General features: G+C 29.8%; 1 protein-coding gene across 1 annotated transcript; it reads left to right on the plus strand.

Annotated features, from left to right (window-relative positions):
* Window positions 1–1,867: 1,867 nt before the first annotated feature.
* LOC127788836 (LOB domain-containing protein 31-like) lies at window positions 1,868–7,191 on the plus strand. Its single transcript, XM_052317472.1, has 2 exons — window positions 1,868–2,038; window positions 6,976–7,191. The coding sequence occupies exons 1-2, from the start codon at window positions 1,868–1,870 to the stop codon at window positions 7,189–7,191; spliced, it is 387 nt and encodes a 128-aa protein (XP_052173432.1).
* The last annotated feature ends 12,484 nt before the right edge of the window (window positions 7,192–19,675 follow it).

A 19,675-nucleotide genomic window follows, 5' to 3' on the forward strand; every position in this document is an offset into this window, starting at 1 on the left:
CAAGGACTCGCTTAATTAATATATCGTATCTTTTATTCTACAGTTGGTACTTATTTATCTTTCTAAATGTTAGGGGTAAAGCTTAAAACTATTAAGAGTACGAGAGAGAGATTTGCATTAATATTTTATTTTTCATAATTTAAATATCGATAAAACTATTAGTTTGGATTTTTAATTATTTATTTAAAATTAAAATAAAAAATATAAATATTGATATCTTACTTCAAGTTGCAAAAGGGAATGGATTTGGGTTTGGCAATTATGTGCTTGCTGGAGTGTCCTTGCCTCCTTTTAATAAAGCTTAATTATTATTTTATTATTTTATATTTTTTATGCATAATATGATAAAGCCTAATTATTATTTTATTATTTTATATTTTTTATGCATAATATGATAAAGCCTAATTATTATTTTATTATTTTATATTTTTTATGCCTAATATGATGTATTTTTATGAAAAAAATTAAATTTAATAAAATTATTTTTGTCACAAAAAATTGAATATTATTTTTAATAATTAACTATTAATTATATATTATTTTTAAAAATTATAATTTTTTTTTTATAAATTTGAGATGGATTAATTTTTGTCTCAAAATTTCGTCTCAAATTTGATACAGATTTTTTTCCGTCTCTAAATTCATCACTATTTTTTTAGAATTTTTTCTTTTCTTCTCTCATTCTTCCCTGCATCTGTTCTCCTTCAAGATCCACCGCCTTCCAAATCCTCTACCTAAGCGTTTGAGATCCATCGGTCACTCCCGGTCGCCGTGCACCTTCCAGATCCACCGGCTCAAGCCTACTCAAGCTGCAGATCCATCGCTGCCTTCAGATCTGTCTCTTTGTTGTCATTGCCTTCAAATTGAGGCCTCTGTAGCCGCCGCCTAGATCCGACATCGCCTTCCAGATCTACATCGCCTTCGAGATCTACCAATCGCCTTCCAGATCTGATTCGTCTTCCAGATTTGCTCCGTCTTCCAAATTCATCGCCTTCCAGATCCACCAGTCACTCTCGGTTGCCGTGCACCTTCCAGATCCACTGGCTCAAGTCTGTTCAAGCTGCAAATCCATTGCTGCCTTCAGATCTGTCTCTCAGTCTTCACTGCCTTCAGATCGCAGCCTTTGTTGCCTTCCAGATCTGATCCGTCTTCCAAATCTACATGGCCTTCGAGATCCACCAGTCGCCTTTTAGATCTGATACGTCTTCTAAATCTGCATCGTCTTCGAGATCCACCAGTTGCCTTCCAGATCTGATTCGTCTTCCAGATTTGCTCCATCTTCCAGATCCATCGCCTTCCAGATCCACTGATCACTCCCAGTCATCGTGCACCTTCCAAATCCACTGGCTCAAGCCTGCTCAAGCTACAGATCCATCGCTGCCTTCAAGCTTATCTCTCTGTCGTCACTGCATTCAGATCGCGGCCTCTGTTGCCTTCTAGATATGATTCGTCTTCCAAATCTGCATCACCTTCAAGATCCACAGGTCACCTTCCAGATCTGATCCGTCTTCTAGATCTGCATCGCCTTCGAGATCCATCGGTCGCCTTCCAAATCTGATCTGTCTTCCAGATCTGCATCGCCTTCGAGATCCACCAATCGCCTTCCAGATCTAATCCGTCTTTTAGATTTGTTGGATCTTCCAAATCTGATCCAATTCGCCTTCCAGATTTTATCCGTCTTCCAGATTTGCTCCGTCCTCCAGATCCATCACCTTCCAGATCCATCGCTACCTTTAGATCCACCTTCCAGATCCATCGTTGCCTTCAGATCTGTCTCTCTGCTCGTCTATCCAAATCCGATCAGATCTGCTCAGTACCCAGATCTAGTGAGATCTACCCAAATCCTACCAGATCTACCTAGAAGATCATGTTTGGACTCGGTTCTCCGTGCGGTGCATGCAAAGTTTTAAGAAAAATATGTACCCAATTGTGCGTCTTTGCCCCTTACTTCTATCATGAAGAAGGACCTACTGATTTTGCAGCCATCCACACGATTTTTGGTGCCAGTAATGCCTCCAAGGTCCTGGCTCAACTTCCGGTAAGTGACCGTTATAGGGCTGCCGTTACACTATTGTATGAAGCTCAAGTTAGGTTTCAAGATCCTATATACGGCTGTGTATCCTACATTTTTGCCCTCCTACAGCAGGTCGTCGATCTTCAATTTCATCTAATTTTATTAGAGGAATTACTATTTACAAACTCTTATGCAAACCTTCTCAATGTTCAAAATTGGTTTCACCCAGAAGCCAATTTAAACCCATATTATGACAATGGATCTTTTATCGTGGATAATCTAAACCCTATTTGGAATTTTGAAAACCCAGTCATCCAAGAAGAAAATGTGTCGTTTCCTTATTTCTAAGAGGCTAATTCGCAACTTTACCCAGTTAAAACTAGCAGCAGCCAATGGCTATTATCAGATGATATCGATGAACTTAGATCTGTCGTATTTGGCAACCATCATCAGCACTTAGTATCGACGAAATCTAAAGCTATTAACGTTAGTAAATTATATTATTGCTTTGTAGATTCTGTAATGAAGTTGTACCCCTTGAATATTCTATAATTACTTTCTTAGATGTTGTGTAACTTTAGATATGTGGTTAGAAAGGTTAGCACGTAATTCTCTATCAGATGAACTACAATCATTGTTTCTTTGTCATTCTAACTAAAATGAAAAAAATAAATATTTTTTAAAATTTTGACATAAATTAATTGATTAAAAAATAAAAAGAAGATTTGTATTTATTTTAAAAAAATAATAATAATATTCTATATTTAATATTTATTTAAAAAAATTATATTTAGTAATTAATATTTAATATTTAATATTTATTAAATTAATTAAAAAGTAACATGTGATGGCCACCTTCATAGATTTGTAAACTTAATGGGTTGATCAATTAAAGTTCATATATTAGTTGTAGGAAAAAAATTTCCTAAACTCACTTAAAGTTTAATAAATTTAAATATTTAATATTAATAAAAATTTAAATATTTGATACATCAGTCAGTGCATGGCTTCCTCCATACAAGGGTTGCAACAAGAAAGTGATATCATTATAAACTTTTTATATATATTGTAACAGTACAACTTTATTTATAGGATCATGTTGAATTTTTTTTAACTAGTTTAATCAATATAAATTATAGAAAACTTATTAAGATTAAAATTTAAATTAAAATAAACTCTTTATGTATTTTATTCATTTACAAATTTAATAATTTATTTATGAGTTAAAATATAATAATGACTTAAAATTTTAATATATAAATTGATTTAAAATAAAAATTTATTTATTTGCTCACTCTGGCTGTACATAGCTCAGTTGGGACTGTAATATTAATGTTATTTTATTTTTTTCTTAATTTTGAAATTTTTTAATAAAAATTAAAAATATTATTTTATTTTTTTTAAAATTACCAAAAAATAAATATGATTTTATTATTATCAATATTTTATGACAAAATATCTTAATATTAAACAAAAGTCAACTTTTCAAAGTTTTAGTTATTAAATAAGAAACTTAACTTTTTAGGTTATGAGATCAAAATAGTAAAGGTGAAATAAAATCTTTTAAGGAGGAAAATGATAAGGGCAAATTTTTAACGAAAATTATAATTTGTCAAAAATTAAATATTACTTTATTCATTTTCAAGATATCTAATTAATATTGGCATAAAAAATTTGGTATCAATATAAACTCAAAACATATTTATTTATTTATCTATTCATATTTTATTATTGTAATTAAAAAAAATATTACAAAATTCATTAACTTTAAAATGTATATATATTTTAATAATATATTAACATTAAATATTTCTAATTTACTGAATAATCAAATTTATTGAATAAAATATTATTAAAAAGTTATTTTCAAAATTTTAAAAAGAACGTGTTTTTTAATTTTCTATTTTAAGAAATAATTTTTCAAAATGACAAAGAGAACGTATTTTTAATTTTTTAAAAATAGACTACCAAAACAAAAAACTGAAAATGAATTCAAAATTCAAAACTGAAAATTGAAAAATAAAGATAACACCATATTTTGTGTCAAATCAAAACAACAAATGTGAAATAAAATTTTTAAAGAGGGAAATGATGGAAGGAAATTTTTAAGAAAAATTAAATTAGTCAAAAATTAATTATTATTTTATTATTTTATTTTTCTAGTGTTTCTTTTATAATTTATTAATATGTTTGTTAGGATATCTAATTAATATTGGGGCTAAAAATTTATGACAAAATATTATAATAAAATATTTTTGTCACTACATGTCTTTTATTTTTTTATTATGACAAAATATTTTGAATTTTTGTTGTCACCAGATTATTATTTTTTATGCCTAATATAATGTATTTTTATGAAAAAATAAATTTAATAAAATTATTTTTGTCACAAAAAATCTTTTTGTCATATTTTTTTTATAATACTATGTTGTGACAAACTATTTTTGTTATAAAAATTATTAGTTATTGTGACTAAAAAAATTTGTAATTACATCTTATATAATTGAATATTTTGACAAAAAATTTTGTGACAAAATTATTTTGTCATATTATGTAAGTTGAATTGGCGCCAACTTGATGTGACATAATTTTATAACAAAAATTATTTTGTCATTATAAATTATCTACATCACTATATTATGACACCATATGCAGGTCTTTTTGTTGATCCCGATACCTTTCCATTATGCGACTCAGTAGGTATATAGCTTCCATTGTTGATCTACCAGGCATGAAACCAAATTGATTTTTCGAGACATCTGTTTCTTTTCTGAGTCTCTGCTCTATTACTCTATCCCAAAGTTTTATGGTATGGCTCATTAACTTATTTCCTCTATAATTTTCACAGTTTTGAACATCTCATTTATTCTTGTATATAGGAACCAAAGTACCATTCCTTTACTCATTTGGCATCTTTTTAGATTTAAGGATCATTTTAAATAATTTTGTTAGCTAAGAGATGCCCTCTTCTCCCATACATTTCCATGCTTCTATTGTTATAGTATCCGATCCCATCGCCTTATGATTTTTCATCTTTTTTAATGCTTGTCTTGTTTCATTTAAACTTATGCGTTGATAAAATGTATAGTTCACGTTCCTTTCGGAGTTACTAAGATATCCCAACCTAACTCTTATGTCCTCACCATCATTGAATAATTTTATGAAATACTCATTCCATCTCTCCTTAATCGCTCTCTCATTCACTAATACATTTTGATTTTCATCTTTTATGAATTTCACTCGGTTTATATATCTTGTTTTTCTTTCTCTTGCTTTAGCTAATTTATAAATATCATTTTCTCCATCTTTTGTATCAAGTCGTTTATATAGATTTTCATATGCTTTTGACTTTACTTAACTAACAGCTCTTTTTGTAGCCTTTTTTTTGCTTCTTTATAATTTTTTAGGTTTTCGTGATTGTTACACTGATAAATAGTCTTATAGTAAGTTTTATTATTTCTAATTTTCAATTGTACCTCTTTATTCCACTACCAAGACTCCTTAAAGTTTGGGGCTCTACCATTTGTCTCTCTAAGGACTACATTTGTCATGTTTCTCAAGGCAGTAGCCATTTTCCTCCATATTTGGTTTGCGTGTCTTTCTCAATTCCATTCTCTTTTACCTCTTAATTTTTTTTTAAAGATTAGTTATTTCTCCCAATTTAAATCCCACCACCTAATTATTGGATTTTGTTTTATGTGATTTTTTCTCTTCCAATTTCTTACTTAGACCTCAAGTACCAAAAGTCTATGTTGAGTAATCAAACACTCATCCGGTATCACCTTACAATCCCTATAACATAACCAATCCTCTTGTCTCATGATAAAGTAATCTATTTGAGTGTTTGATGTGACATTTTTATATATGATTAAGTGTTCATCCTATTTTTTGAACCTAGTATTGGTTATGATGAGCCCATATGCCATAACAAAATTTAGAATAGACTTATCCTCATTATTAATTTTCTCGAATCCATACCCTCCATGTACCGCTCTATAGCCGTTTCTGTCTCTACCCACGTGACCATTTAAGTCACGTATGATAATCATTTTCTCTCATCTTGGTATCATTTGTATGAGTCCCTCTAGGTCTTCTCAGAATTTTATTTTTATCTCCTCACCTAACCCCACTTGTGGTGCATATATACTAAAAATATTCATAGTCATTCTTTCTAGACCAACCTTCACCATAATAATCATATCCCCTACTCTCTTTACATCCACTACCTCATCTACTAAGATTTTATCCAGAATAATCACTACTCCATTTTTTGCTCGATCATTTCCTGTGTACCATATTTTATATTTAGTTTCTGATAAAGTTTTTATTTTTTTTCCTACCCATCTTGTCTCTTGAAGGCACATAATATTAATCTTTCTTTTAATCATCACATCTACCACTTCCATAGATTTTCTTTTTAATGTTCCTATATTCCATGACCCAATCCTTAATCTACGATTTTGGTTTTGGCCTTGACTTTGAATTTGATTTTATTTTTTATTTTGATTTTGGTTTTGGACTAGTTTCTTTACTCACACCCGTCCAAGCAAATGCGAGGATTCTTGCTCATTTGTCACTACATTCGGGCCTCAATGCAGCAGCCCTAGTTCACTTGACACTACATGCAGGTAGTGTAGCACGTCGTTATGAAAGATTACACCCCAACGATTTTTCATAATTTGTCTAGAGTTCATGTTTTGGATCTGACTAAGTTTTACGTTGACTGTTAGCTACCTAACACAATCCTCCTCCTTTTATAGTTTCTCAAAAGTAAAGATAACGGGTCCTTACCTAGGTTAGAGAAAACTAGATTAGAAAGGGTGTACTAATTGATTGTTCCTTACTAAGGAAGAAGTTAAACAAACAGCCTTGGATTCGTCTTCTCCCCCTTTATATACAGTTGTAACATAGTATGATTTTTCAAGCAGCAATCATTTATTGAATGGTGTAATTCTTCACAGGTTGATCAGCATACAACTCCTAAGATGAAAGTAATAGCAGTCCCTAGCTTGGAGTCTATTGAGGAAATGAGAACACCTGCCATTGAAGATCTTATGGGAAACTTTGCCCCGGAGAACAGACCGAATTTGGCTGGCACAGAAAGCAAGATCCAACCGCAACATCGGCCATTTGTTGGGCTATCACCGAATAGGACTCCTTTTGCAGATGTCAACTGATGTTGATCAGCATTGCCAAATAAACTAGCTTCAGATGTCATCTGTGGTAAGCATGTTTAAAAGTTTCAGCAGGCATTCGGATTAAAGGAAGGCTTGAGCAGCTTTGCCCGTTGCATATATTATGGGATGAGTACTAAATTAAACTGCAAAACACTCATCAACTGATGAGTAACATTCCATTTCATGGTAGACAGCTAGAAGAATCCATGAACACACCGAATTGCAACACTCTTTGTCATGATTTGTATTTTACCGTTAAATGTTAGATTTTATTATACTTTTAGTATTTGATAATAGCAATCTCAAGTGTTTTATGATCAGCAAGTCACTTTGCATAAAATAATGGGGCTTTTAATACTTTTTATTATTGACATGAAGTAAAATTTGAAAAAAAAAACGTAAGCTTGACTCATTTACTTTTCGATTTTGTCTCAAAATTTATCCTTCGACTTTTGAAATGGTTCACTTTGCCCTTGAAATTCTTTGTTTTTACCTTGCTTTACCTTTAAAATGTTATTGTTTTTGCTAAATTCATTCTTGAATAAATCATTCGGAAAGTTTATGAATGAATTTAAGCAAAAAAAGTTGAGGGACTAGATTGACCAAATTGGTCCCTTCTTTCCCCTATAAACCTTACATTAAAATCATTAATAAAGCTCACAGTTGGATTGAAGGTCAAATTTCTGACTACTAATTCATGATTGTTTTTAGATGAAAACCTACCACCACATAAATTGTTCTTCCAAAAACCAATGGGAACTTGCAATATTTTAGTTGAAACCCTAAGTTAATAACTTTATTAGCTCCTCAAGCCGAAGCTTCTTGAACCCTCAATTAATTTAAGTGTACAACGTGCTATAGTCTCCTCCAAAGTTGGGAGGTTTTTTCATGGCAACTGCATAATTGGTGTTCGTATTTAATTAATTCATTCTTTAATTGTTAATCTTTCAGTGGCCCTCCAAATCAACTAAATCAACTGCTTGATTATTTTTCACATGCCACGTGAAACATACCACCATTGGAGGAAGCTTCTTGAGATAAACTAACCGCAAAGTGCCAAACCAAAGCCATTAGCCCTCCATTCTTGAGGCTTTCTTCACCTGCAAAGTTTTGATTAAGAGATCATCTACTTTATATTAGTTTGTTAATTATATTCAATCATTCTTTATTGCATGCCCTTAATTATCACACATTCAAAATGAAATAAATCTTATTATAATGCTCTGCTTTAATCACATAAATATATTGAAAAACAAAGAGACAAATGCATTTAGACGTTATTGCTTAGCAAATTTAGAGACTTGAAAACTTATAAGAAAACACAAGGAAGAAGACGCCAGCTAATAGGTCAAAACATGGAATTCACGTGATAAAACTAAACAAAATAGCAGTAAATTAGTGATTTTTTTTTTAGCTTCTTCCAACTATATTAATGTATGAAATTAGTACACAACAATATACCAGACTTCTGTCTTACTGTATGGGATTGGCTACTTAAACATTATTAAAGTGAGTACCCTTCCAATAATTCCTCTTTTACTTTTGAAAACATTCTTAGATCTCTCATATGATCAGTTTGCAAGCCATGCCTTGGCACATTAGTTATTTGATAATAAAGCTATAAGCTCACAACAACTAAAGCTCGAAATCATTACTCTCTAATTAATTATATAATCATATATGCTAGCTTAATTAGAGTACCCTTTTGAAGACTTTGATCCAGAGGGGCAAATGATTGTGTCACTTCACAATAATCATATTGATTCTTAGCTAGGAGTTGGCTTCCTAATTAATCAACTTTTTTCACAAACTAATCAAACTTTTCGCAGTTCATTAATCTTGTTAATCATCTAAATAAGATCCAGAGCTAGATCCGGAAGAACTTGTGGCTAAACTACAACTTCATAATATTGTTAGTTATCATTTTCTCATAAGTCTGGAACTTGATGAACTTCATAATGAGTTGCTCTTCTAAGAGTGAAGACTGCTATACTTTTTTTTTGTGTGCTTCTTATGCTAGAATAACCATTTGTGCTTCTTAGAAAATCACAAGCTTCATCATCAACTTCTCTCTCTCACTCAATGCATTCCAACCATGTTTGTGTGTGTGTGTTTACAGTCGAATTAAATGATAATCTTTTGAAGATCATGTGATTACCAGCAAGAGTAGCTAGATCTGGCTTGGGATTAAAGAAGGAAAGTCAACCTCTTGGGATTATTGCCGCCACATGCATTTCTTTTGTATTTTGACCTCTTTTTATTTTCTGTTTTTGGTTATTTATATAAACTGAGAATTTCTGCAAGACTGCAACCGTAGTCCAAGTCAATAATATCCCACTTCGTTGCTGTAACCTAAGCCCCACATCTCATGCCTTGTGGTTTCTCTGGCTCTACAGTTCAAACAATATCTCCACTACTCAGTATTATAATATGATACATTTCTCTTCATCTTCATTTACAGCTCAGCCTAGACATATATGCATTGTGTCACTAGTCTCTCACACACACATATATAAATTAAACAGTACCCCCCCAAAAAAAAAATTTGTGATGTAAGAAAATATAAAATAACTGTAGGGAAAAACTTTCCAGCGTTTAGAATTGCCTGAATTTATAACGAATGCTAGGAAAAAGTATTTTTTGGTTTTTTCTAAACTTTATTTTTGAACCACAAATCCCTTCTCATTTTTGAGTTTTCGACATTTTTTGGCTATGATTTTTTTTTTTCAAGATTTCTGAAAAATCTCAAAACGTGAGGCAAATTATTACAAAATGTGAATTTTAGTTTGCCCTAAAAATGTTAGGAAAATATCAGGAGAACTCATGAAAATGTCTTTTTTTTGTGCATTATATATATAATAATTAATCTACAACTATTACTACACTTTCTAAGAAAAGTACACTAAAAAAAGACCATGGGATTGCCCTTTCCAACTGGGTGGGGATGCATGAACGAAGCCAATCCATGGTACTGCTGAAAAGAAGAACTTCCATGGAGATTAGTTAATTTGGACAGCAAGCTGAAAAGAAGAGATATCATCAACTTCTGCATAATATTCTAGCCATGATTAGTTTTGGGAGCCCATGATTTATTTATTAATAATAGGGTCAATTTTGATGCTAACTTGGAAGTGATCATGGATGCACAGCTCAGGATTTAAAAGGCTCTCTCTCTCTCTCTCTCTCTCTCTAAACCCCCACTTGCCGATTTCAAAACCTCTGCAAGGTTGGAAACATTTTGTCCAGTTCCTTGAAGCTTAATAAAATTATATTAGATGTCATAATTTATAACAGTATTATTAATTATGTGTCGCATTTTCATTGAAGGAGATGTTAGACAGAAGAAACAATGACACATAATCTCCTTAACTTTCTCTAATGAGAAAATATCACATAATTAATAAAACTGTCATTAGTCATGACTTCTAGCATTATTCTAATAAAATGGCACCATTCATGTTGATTATGTCGATGTTTAGTTAATTTTTTTAGCGTAATGTCATCATTTAATTCATGAGTTTTCACGTTAACTTAAAACTATTCACTTTTGTTCAATCCTTAAAAGAATTATAAAAAACAAAAAAGCTTTTTAGAACATAATTTAAAAACTGAAGCAAGCCCTGATTGATATCTTATTGTTGGGTTAAGTCCATTGTTTAGAAACAAATTTTGATTAGAAGGAAGAAAAGGCGCATGATGTGACGAAACTCTTTTCTTCGGGACGGTCACTTTATCACTTGATCTGAACATTAATTAAAACAATAATATTAATAATGCGATTAGGAATGATTAGCAGAATCCTCAGTCATATGAGCAATCAAAGCAGACGCCCCTCACCCACTAAACTATTTGAGTTTTTAATTAATTAATTAATTAATTAATTAATTCACTAATGGCACCCAGATTACCCCACAAAAAGCTTCATCATTACCCTTAAAGGCTCCTAATCACTCTCTAATTATATTTTATAACAAAAAGACATTCCCAAAACCCGAATTCTCTCTACTTTGTGATAATCGACAAAACAAGCTATTTTTATTTTTACAACTCAATCAAATTTATGATTTTTTAAATTATAAATAAATAATTTTATTATTACTATTTAGCCTTCTCAAGAAACAAATGATGATGGGAGTTTATCATAAAGTCCTAATTATTAGGCATGGATTAGAGAGCATCTTTCGCATAAACTAATTAAAGAAATTGTTATGTTATTTGCATCGAACAACATAACATTTGTCTGATAAGAGGGAGAGTATAGGTTCTCCCTCACATATCTTTGTATGCCCACATAAAAAAAACTTGACATGAATAAGAGAATATTTTTGAACTAATTAAACCATTTATTGTTAAATTAATATTGTCATTATACACATAAATATGCATAGAGAGAGGATTAGGGATGAGAGATTGAATTTTATTAGAGTGATTGTTTATAATTATATAAGCTTTCTAGTATAAATTTTTAGGTAATCATACGTCAATAATTAAAAATTATATAGAGAGAGTGCCTTCGATTTGACAATATAAATGTTATTTAGAGGGAAAAAAACCATCTAGAGATGTGAAGATTGATGTGAGGGATTTTAAGTTTTATCCGTTAAAAATTATTTTAGTGTTTGTATTTTTTATTAATAATGATATTATTGTTCATTGAGTGAATATCCTAGTACATAAAAGATCATAAATGTAAGTTTGTTCAAATTGAATCACATTAAATTTATGTCATTTTTCTCTTAATTTTTAATCTGATCTTGATATGTGTGTTTGTGTGACATTAGTGTATTCAAAAAGCAAACTTTATTAGTTTTAAAACATACTCCAAATTAATTATCAGAGTATGTTTAAAGTGTTGTAGCATGTGATTAAAACTTGAGGTGGTTGATCGCCTAATCTACTCTATTTTGACGCCTAACAACTCTTCTATCCAACTTTTCTTTTCTTTTTTAAAAATGAAATAATATTTATTAATAAAAAGAAAAGGCCCTAATAACAATAATAAAATGGGGTTTTTTAATTAAAAGTAATCTTTTTTAATAGTGAAAATAGATTTTTTCTTAGAAGAAAAGAAGACTAATACCCAAATCCAACGAATTGGGAAATTTTGTCTTTTTTCTTTTCCTTAATAACAAAGAGTTGTTTGGCTTATCCTTTTTTTCAATAACTTTTAAGCTGTTTGTCTTTTAAATTATATAAACATTAAAAGTTGACCAGTGTTTAAACTGATAACGTATTTAGATAAATGTGTTTTCAAGTTATTAGTTAATAGTTATGTTTTTTATTTGAAAAATTTAATAAATTATTAGAACTTGACAAAAGTCGAAAATAGATACATTAAATAATGTAACTAAAATTTAAAAAGTAGTAATTTTTAATAAAATTATTAAATATATTAATTCAATATATATTAAAATATATGTTAAATATATATATGTTATATATATATATATAGGTGAGAGGAAACACTGATAGAGGCAACGGAGGAGAAGATGGAAGCACTGGTGATGAGCTAGAGGTGAAGGAGACAGATGAAGATGGAGGCTAACAGACGACAAACAAGATTATAATGGGTCTAGCTAATAGGCGATGGGAATGGGTCTGACAGATGACAGAATGATGGAGATGGAGGTTGATGGGCGATAGAGATGAATTTAGTGATAGTGACAACAAAGAAGACAGATAAATGAAGAGGGTAGAGATTGGAAATTAATATGTGTTTTGTTTGAGGGTAAATAAGTAATTTATTTAGTAAACGTAAAAAATTTTTAGGAGCTTATTTAAAAAAAATGGAGAAGATTTTGGAAAACGCTACTAAATTACTTTAAAAGTTAGATAATATTTATCAAACGCTTAAAAAAATAAGTTGCATAACTTATAAACTAAATAAATAACTTATACATTGTCAAACTGGTAACCCAAACACCCCTTAGATTAATCTCCTTGCATATTTATACACATCAACTAAAATAACATAAATGGGAGTAAAATTCTGCTGAAGAAATGACAATTAGCAGGAAGGTGCTTCAATCCCTTGTAATAGCAGAGCTTGGAGTGGTCCTGACGTGGGTGTTATGTATTTTCTTTATTAGGTGGATGAATATAATTCATGGCATCCGGTGCTGGCCATCTATGTTGCACGGAAACGAAAACGGGAAACGTTTTCTATCGAAAACGAAAACAAGAAAACGAACGTTTTTCTAAAAAAATAGGCATAAATAGAGTCCGAAACAGAAATAGGAAACGTTTCGAAAATGGGAAAACGACACATATGAGGTGTTTTTGTGCAACATAACTGGCCATTGAGAGATAAAAAGAAGATTTTTTATTTTTTTTATCCGGCAATCTACTGCAAATTAGTTATGTGACTTTTTATTTAAAATTTTACAGATAAATTAATCTCTTTTCTCTTTCACTCTAAATACATTTATTCAAAATTTTATAAATAAATAAAAAAACCTATATGTCCTTTATCTCATGAAATCTTCACCCTTCTAATTTATTATCTTTTCTTTCATCTTTTGTTCATCTTCCTTCTTTTCTTCTTTTCTTTTATCTTTCTATTCATTTTCTTGCTTCGTTTCCTCAATGCTGCAACCTCATTCGCCTGCCATCGATCTCCATCGTAAATAATTTTGAATGAATTTGGGAATAATGATATTTTGATTAAAAAAAACTTCTTATCTCGTTATTTATTATATATATTTTAACAAATATATAATTCTTAATGCATTCAAAAAAAATTAATAACTCTTAAGGTGTTTGATCACCTAATCTACTCAATTTTGACGCCTAACAACCCTTCTACCTAACTTTTCTTTCTTTTTTTAAAAATGAAATAAATTTATTAATAAAAGAAAGAGCCCCAAAGAGTCTACACCACAACCCAAAGCCAGAGGGGTATAAGAACGAGGCCTAATAACAATAATAAAATGGGTTTTTTAAAATTAAAGAGTCATATTTTTGAATAATGAAAATAGATTTTTTCTTAGAAGAAAAGAAGACTAATACCTAAATCCAACAAAATGAAAAAATTTGTCTGATTTTATAGATGAATTTATCTATTTTCCTTTCTTAAGATAAATTTAATTTAAAATTTTACAGATAAAAAAAAATTATCTATGTACCCCTTATCTCATGAAACCCTACATTTTATATTCATCTTCTTATTCATCTTCCTACTTCGCCTACCATTATCATCTCCGTCGCCATCTACTTCATCCATCTGGCATTATCGCCTCCATCACAAACAATTTTGTATGAATTTGGGAGTAAGGATATTTTGATAAAACAATTTATCTCAATACTTATTATATGTATTTTAATCAATATATAAAAAATTATAATTTTCAGTATATACTAAATAATTTAATAAAAATTTTAAAATATTTCCTAACTTTATATTCATCATTTCATATCTTGATTTAAAAAATATTTTAAATTTATCTTAATATAATCATTTAAAAGAACACTTCCTAAATAAACAAAATTACGACGACCGGCCTACCCAAACTTGAACCCCTTTATCGCGCTTGTGAAAAGTGGCTATCGACAGCGCTGTCACTTACCATGGCTAAAATTAAGTTATCCGTATGGCATGTTCTAATGTTACTTTATTATTATTATTACATTAATTAATTAATGACAAGAGATTGGTTTTCGCTTTCAAGGATCTTAATAATGTTTCAAGTAATATACAATTGGACACGCGGAGAAACCTAATCTCGTCAATGCATACCGTACCACTCGTTCCCAAAGCTACTACCACCTTCATTTGGTCTATATTGGATGGATTGGTCAAATAAAGTTATCCATAGATGGGCAACTCCTCCAATTTAATTAGCCATATGTACTTTTGCTTGCGTATGAGGACCATGCTCAAAATATAACTTCTTAAAAAAAACAAAAAAAAAAAAAATCCTTTTATGGCTCACTAAAGGTTAAAAAAAGAAAAAAATTGTTAACGTGTTCTTATAAAGTAACGAATTTTGCATTAGCACGTGTCCTTGTTGATAAATATTGAAAAGATAACACGGTATCCTTTTATTTGATTTAAATTTAAATGATAAGTTTATAAAATCTAATTTTTGAATTTTTATCATTTAAATGATAATTTTTGAATACTACTTAAATGGTCCAACTAAAAAATTATAATTTTTGGCCCAACTAATTATTGTCTGTGCATCTCTTCGAAAATGTCCCATCTCGCCTCCAATTCATGTCCCAAAAATTAGGGAATGATGTTGGAATTCTTCTCTTAGCATGGCTTAAATGGAATTGTCTAATGACCTGATACTAATCTTGCATTTATATTATAATCAAATGTAATATATCTAAGCCATTTCAAACTCAAAAACACAGCTTTATTGGGAAAACCATGACCAATGACGAAACCAAATGCCTCCTAGGAGGAGTCACAATCGACACCAATGATATTTTAATGCCAATTTCACTAAGAAAACAAATATCTAAAGTCAATGAGTTTTTGGATTAGGTTGTGGGCATGATTTGCAAAAATCTTCTCAACGAGTTAGGGTAAGCCACGCCTTAAAAACCAAGTGGTTGAAGGGTCCCCTAATCTTTGTTTATCACAGAGCTTCACAGCTTCGGACACTTGTCCCTAATTTCGCTTTTTCCAACCTTAAAATAATGAAACTCTAGGATCGCTGGAGATCTTACTCCTTGGTTTTTGCTAGCTAATCTTGCTCATTTATGGTCAGCATGGGTTAATTAATTGTTAATCTGTCGACACGTGTCAGTGGATCAACGGATTGTAATTTTAGGTGAAGGTGGTGATGGCTAATTCCCAAACAAAGATCCTTAAAAGGGTGCACCTGTAAGGCTGCCTTGAAGCATTTTAATTTCCATATATTGGGTATGGGTCCTATATTTAGCACTTTTTCACTGATGAGTTGGAATGGGGCCCACTGCTGGCTACCTATGAGGGGCTTCCAAGTGCGTCGTCCACGTCAGCTGATGAGTAGGATTGATTAAGAATTGTTTGGGGAAATTGTGGTAGCCTAACCACTTATGGGATTATGCTTCCCGGGGGGGGGGGAGAGATTAATATAATTAGGAGAAATTAGTTTTATATTTATGAACATGACTTGTGAACGTACCCTTTTGAGAAGCAGTAAGGTTGCTTTATTAAATTTTTTTATTATATTTGTAAAAAGTTGCTTTGTTATGAGTTCTACTTTTTAATAAATAAAAATAAATTTAAAAATAAAGTTTTCGTCAAAATGAGAACTTACTTTATACTGAGTTGGGCATTCTATAACTATAAGATTGAGAGACTCCAGTTTTCAAAATATATGTTAAGTGGTTAGGTCACGATAAATTAAAATTTACATCAATAGATCATAAATTTGATTTCTTATCTTGCACAGTGAGGCAAAATTTTCATCTGCGATTTACTTTTTTTTGTTGAAATCTAAAGCATGAGCGGCGAAAAATCATGTAAGGACGATAATCCCAAAATTGAGAGACTGCAAAACTTCTGATTGGTGTTTGTCAACGTTCAGAATTAGCCGATCGTGATTCGTAGGCCCACAATGAGGAAATAAGCCCAAATGCAAAGAGGAAGAACAATAAAGAACATACACGGGGGGTTTTTACGTGGTTCAGCCAGAACGATGCCTACTCTACGATTGTCATCTGGTTATTCCAGCAGAGTAACAATATATCATTATGGATCTCTCTTTTTACAATTGTATTTTAACCCCTATTTATAGTAAGAGGAGTTTACAATTGCTTAAAATACAAAAGTGTAAAGATGATACCATGAGGGACAATGCGTCATTATCATCTCCATAAAATCGAGAGTGGGCTCCGTATTAACAAGGATCTGATTTGCCTCATAAAGTAGGTGGGTCCCTGCCTCCGATTATTTAACAATTTTGCTATTATGCAAGCTGAATAGTTTAACTGGTGAGTTGAATAGTTAAGCCAGCGAGCTAGAGATATCGTTGGGAGCTCGTTGAAAGCCTTGTTAAGAAGCTCTCTTGATTATGTGATCTGAGATCGGGTTTCAGCGTGTGACCTTGTTCTAATGAGCTTAAGTTTATTGGGGTTCAGATGATTGGGCCGACCTGTTAGGTCAAGTCTAGTCCATAAGAATTAGTGCGGGAAATAATTATAACATTGTTTATCTAATATGTATAGGCTTAATATATACAAAGATGTCAAAATTTAAAAAATATGGCATTTGATTTTTGAAGTGTAAAATGTCAAAATTTAATATTTTAATTATTAAAAAATTATTATTTTAAATTTTTATCGTAATTAAGGATAAATGAATCAGTTATCTATGTCACGTAAAGTACACGTTATATATATAAAAAAATTATATCAAGAAGACACATCAGACTAACCTTAATAGATAAATAAAGCATTTGATCAATCAACAATTAAAAATTTTGACATTTGGTTCCTAATATGAAAAACTAAATTTGATAAAAAAATACCTAAATTTCATAAAAAAAAACCCTAATTTTTTTATTAAAAAAGACTTAAAAATATTAAAAAGACCTAAAATTCATAAAAACACTTAAAAAATTCATAAAAGAACTAAAATATTCAAAAAAGGACATAAAAATATTCAAGAAAAGACATAAAATTCATTAAAAGATCTAAAAATTTCATAAAAAGACTTAAAATATTTTAAAAAGACTTAAATTTCATAAAAAAAAAACTGATTTTTCTTTATAAAAAGGACATAAAAATATTCAAAAATACCTAAAAATTTCATAAAAGACCTAAAAATAAACATATAAAATGAAATTTAGGTTTTTATTATTTTTTAAGTCTTTTAAAATATTTTTTTGGCCTTTTTATGAAATTTATGACTTTTTTAATATTTTTAGATAATTTTTTTTATGAAATTTATAAGTGTTTTTATGAAATTTAAGTATTTTTTGAATATTTTTGGGTCTTTTCTATGATATTTTTAGGTATTTTTGTGAAAGCTAGGTTTTTTTAAAAATATTTTTAGCTCTTTCTTTTTATAAAATTTTTATGTTTTTTTAAATAAAATTTAACTCTTTCTTTTTATCAAATTCTTTTTATCAAGAATTAAATGTCAAATATTTAATTATTACGGGATCAAATATTGTACTTATATACTAAATCTAATTTTTTCTTTTATTGAAATAATTTTTTTTATGTAACGTGACATCCTATGTGATTTAGATAATGAATCTATTTAATTTCAGTAATGATAAAGTTTTAAAACAAAAATTTTTAATATAGTTGAGATATTTAATTTTGACATATTACATTTTAAGAATCAAACATTATATTTTTTAATTATTGTATTGCGGTCTCTATTATACTCCATATATATATATATATGTACATAATAAATTGACAAAGTTAATTAATAATCTTATTATAATTAACCAAATTAAATCACTTTGACGATGGTTTTTAATTATGTATATTTAGTATCTAGAGCCTAGAACCAACCAAAGAAATTGATTATGATTATGGTCGACTGTTTGGGTTAGATAGGCCTCAACCTTTTTTGGAACTATTGATGAAAAGATTGTTGCAAAAGTACTGATATTTGTTATAATAATTACCTAATTAGTGACAACTTTGGGGCAAAAAATCTATTTCCTTTTTCTGTCTTGTTTTGGAAGGATTTCCTAATTTTTGGTTGTATAAAAGGGTGGATTAGCTAGGTTTTGAATAGATGGATAGTTGCAGGTATTGGTAGGGAAACCCCAATGATAACGCTCAGTAATCAAGCACTGTTGCCAGATTGTGAAAATTAATTAAGTTGGATTTGGAAACAACATCGATCACCATTTTCGACAATGGCTAGGTTTCGTAGGCTTAATTATAAGGTAGGCCTCTGCCTCTGCCTCTGCCTCTGAACGTATATGACTTTCTATTAATGGCAGCCACAGTTTACTTCTCGTCAAATCACATGTCTATCTATACATGTGCAGGCCTACCATAGGCCTAATTCATATATATTTTTCATTATTTATATTACATTTTTATATTTATATTTTTGAATAAATTTAACTTATATATTTTAACTTCTTTTATAATAGTTTAATTTTTTTTATTATTTTAATTATATTTTTGAAATTAATTTAAGTTATGTATTTTAATGTGTAAAAAAAATTAAATTAATTCATTTCACTTTACTTTTTTTTTACATATCAAGATACAAAAATTAAATTAATTAAAAAATATAAGTACAAAATTATAATTAAAATAAAAATTTAAATTATTACAAAAAATCAAAATTTAATAATTAAATTAACTTAAAATAATAAAAAAATTGAGTGATCGTATAACAAAATATAAAAATATAGATTCCGCTACCTACCATGTGATGTTTTTTTTGTTTTTTGTTTTTCCAATTCAACGATGCTCCTAATATTAGATAAGAAAAAAAAAAGAATAAAAAAACAAGTGCAGGGTAGCCAAGGATATGCATTCTTCTAAAATATTAGTTATTCTTGTCTTCGTT

This window comes from Diospyros lotus, chromosome 13, assembly GCF_014633365.1.
Source record: "Diospyros lotus cultivar Yz01 chromosome 13, ASM1463336v1, whole genome shotgun sequence".
In the NCBI taxonomy this organism is placed as follows: Eukaryota; Viridiplantae; Streptophyta; class Magnoliopsida; order Ericales; family Ebenaceae; genus Diospyros; species Diospyros lotus.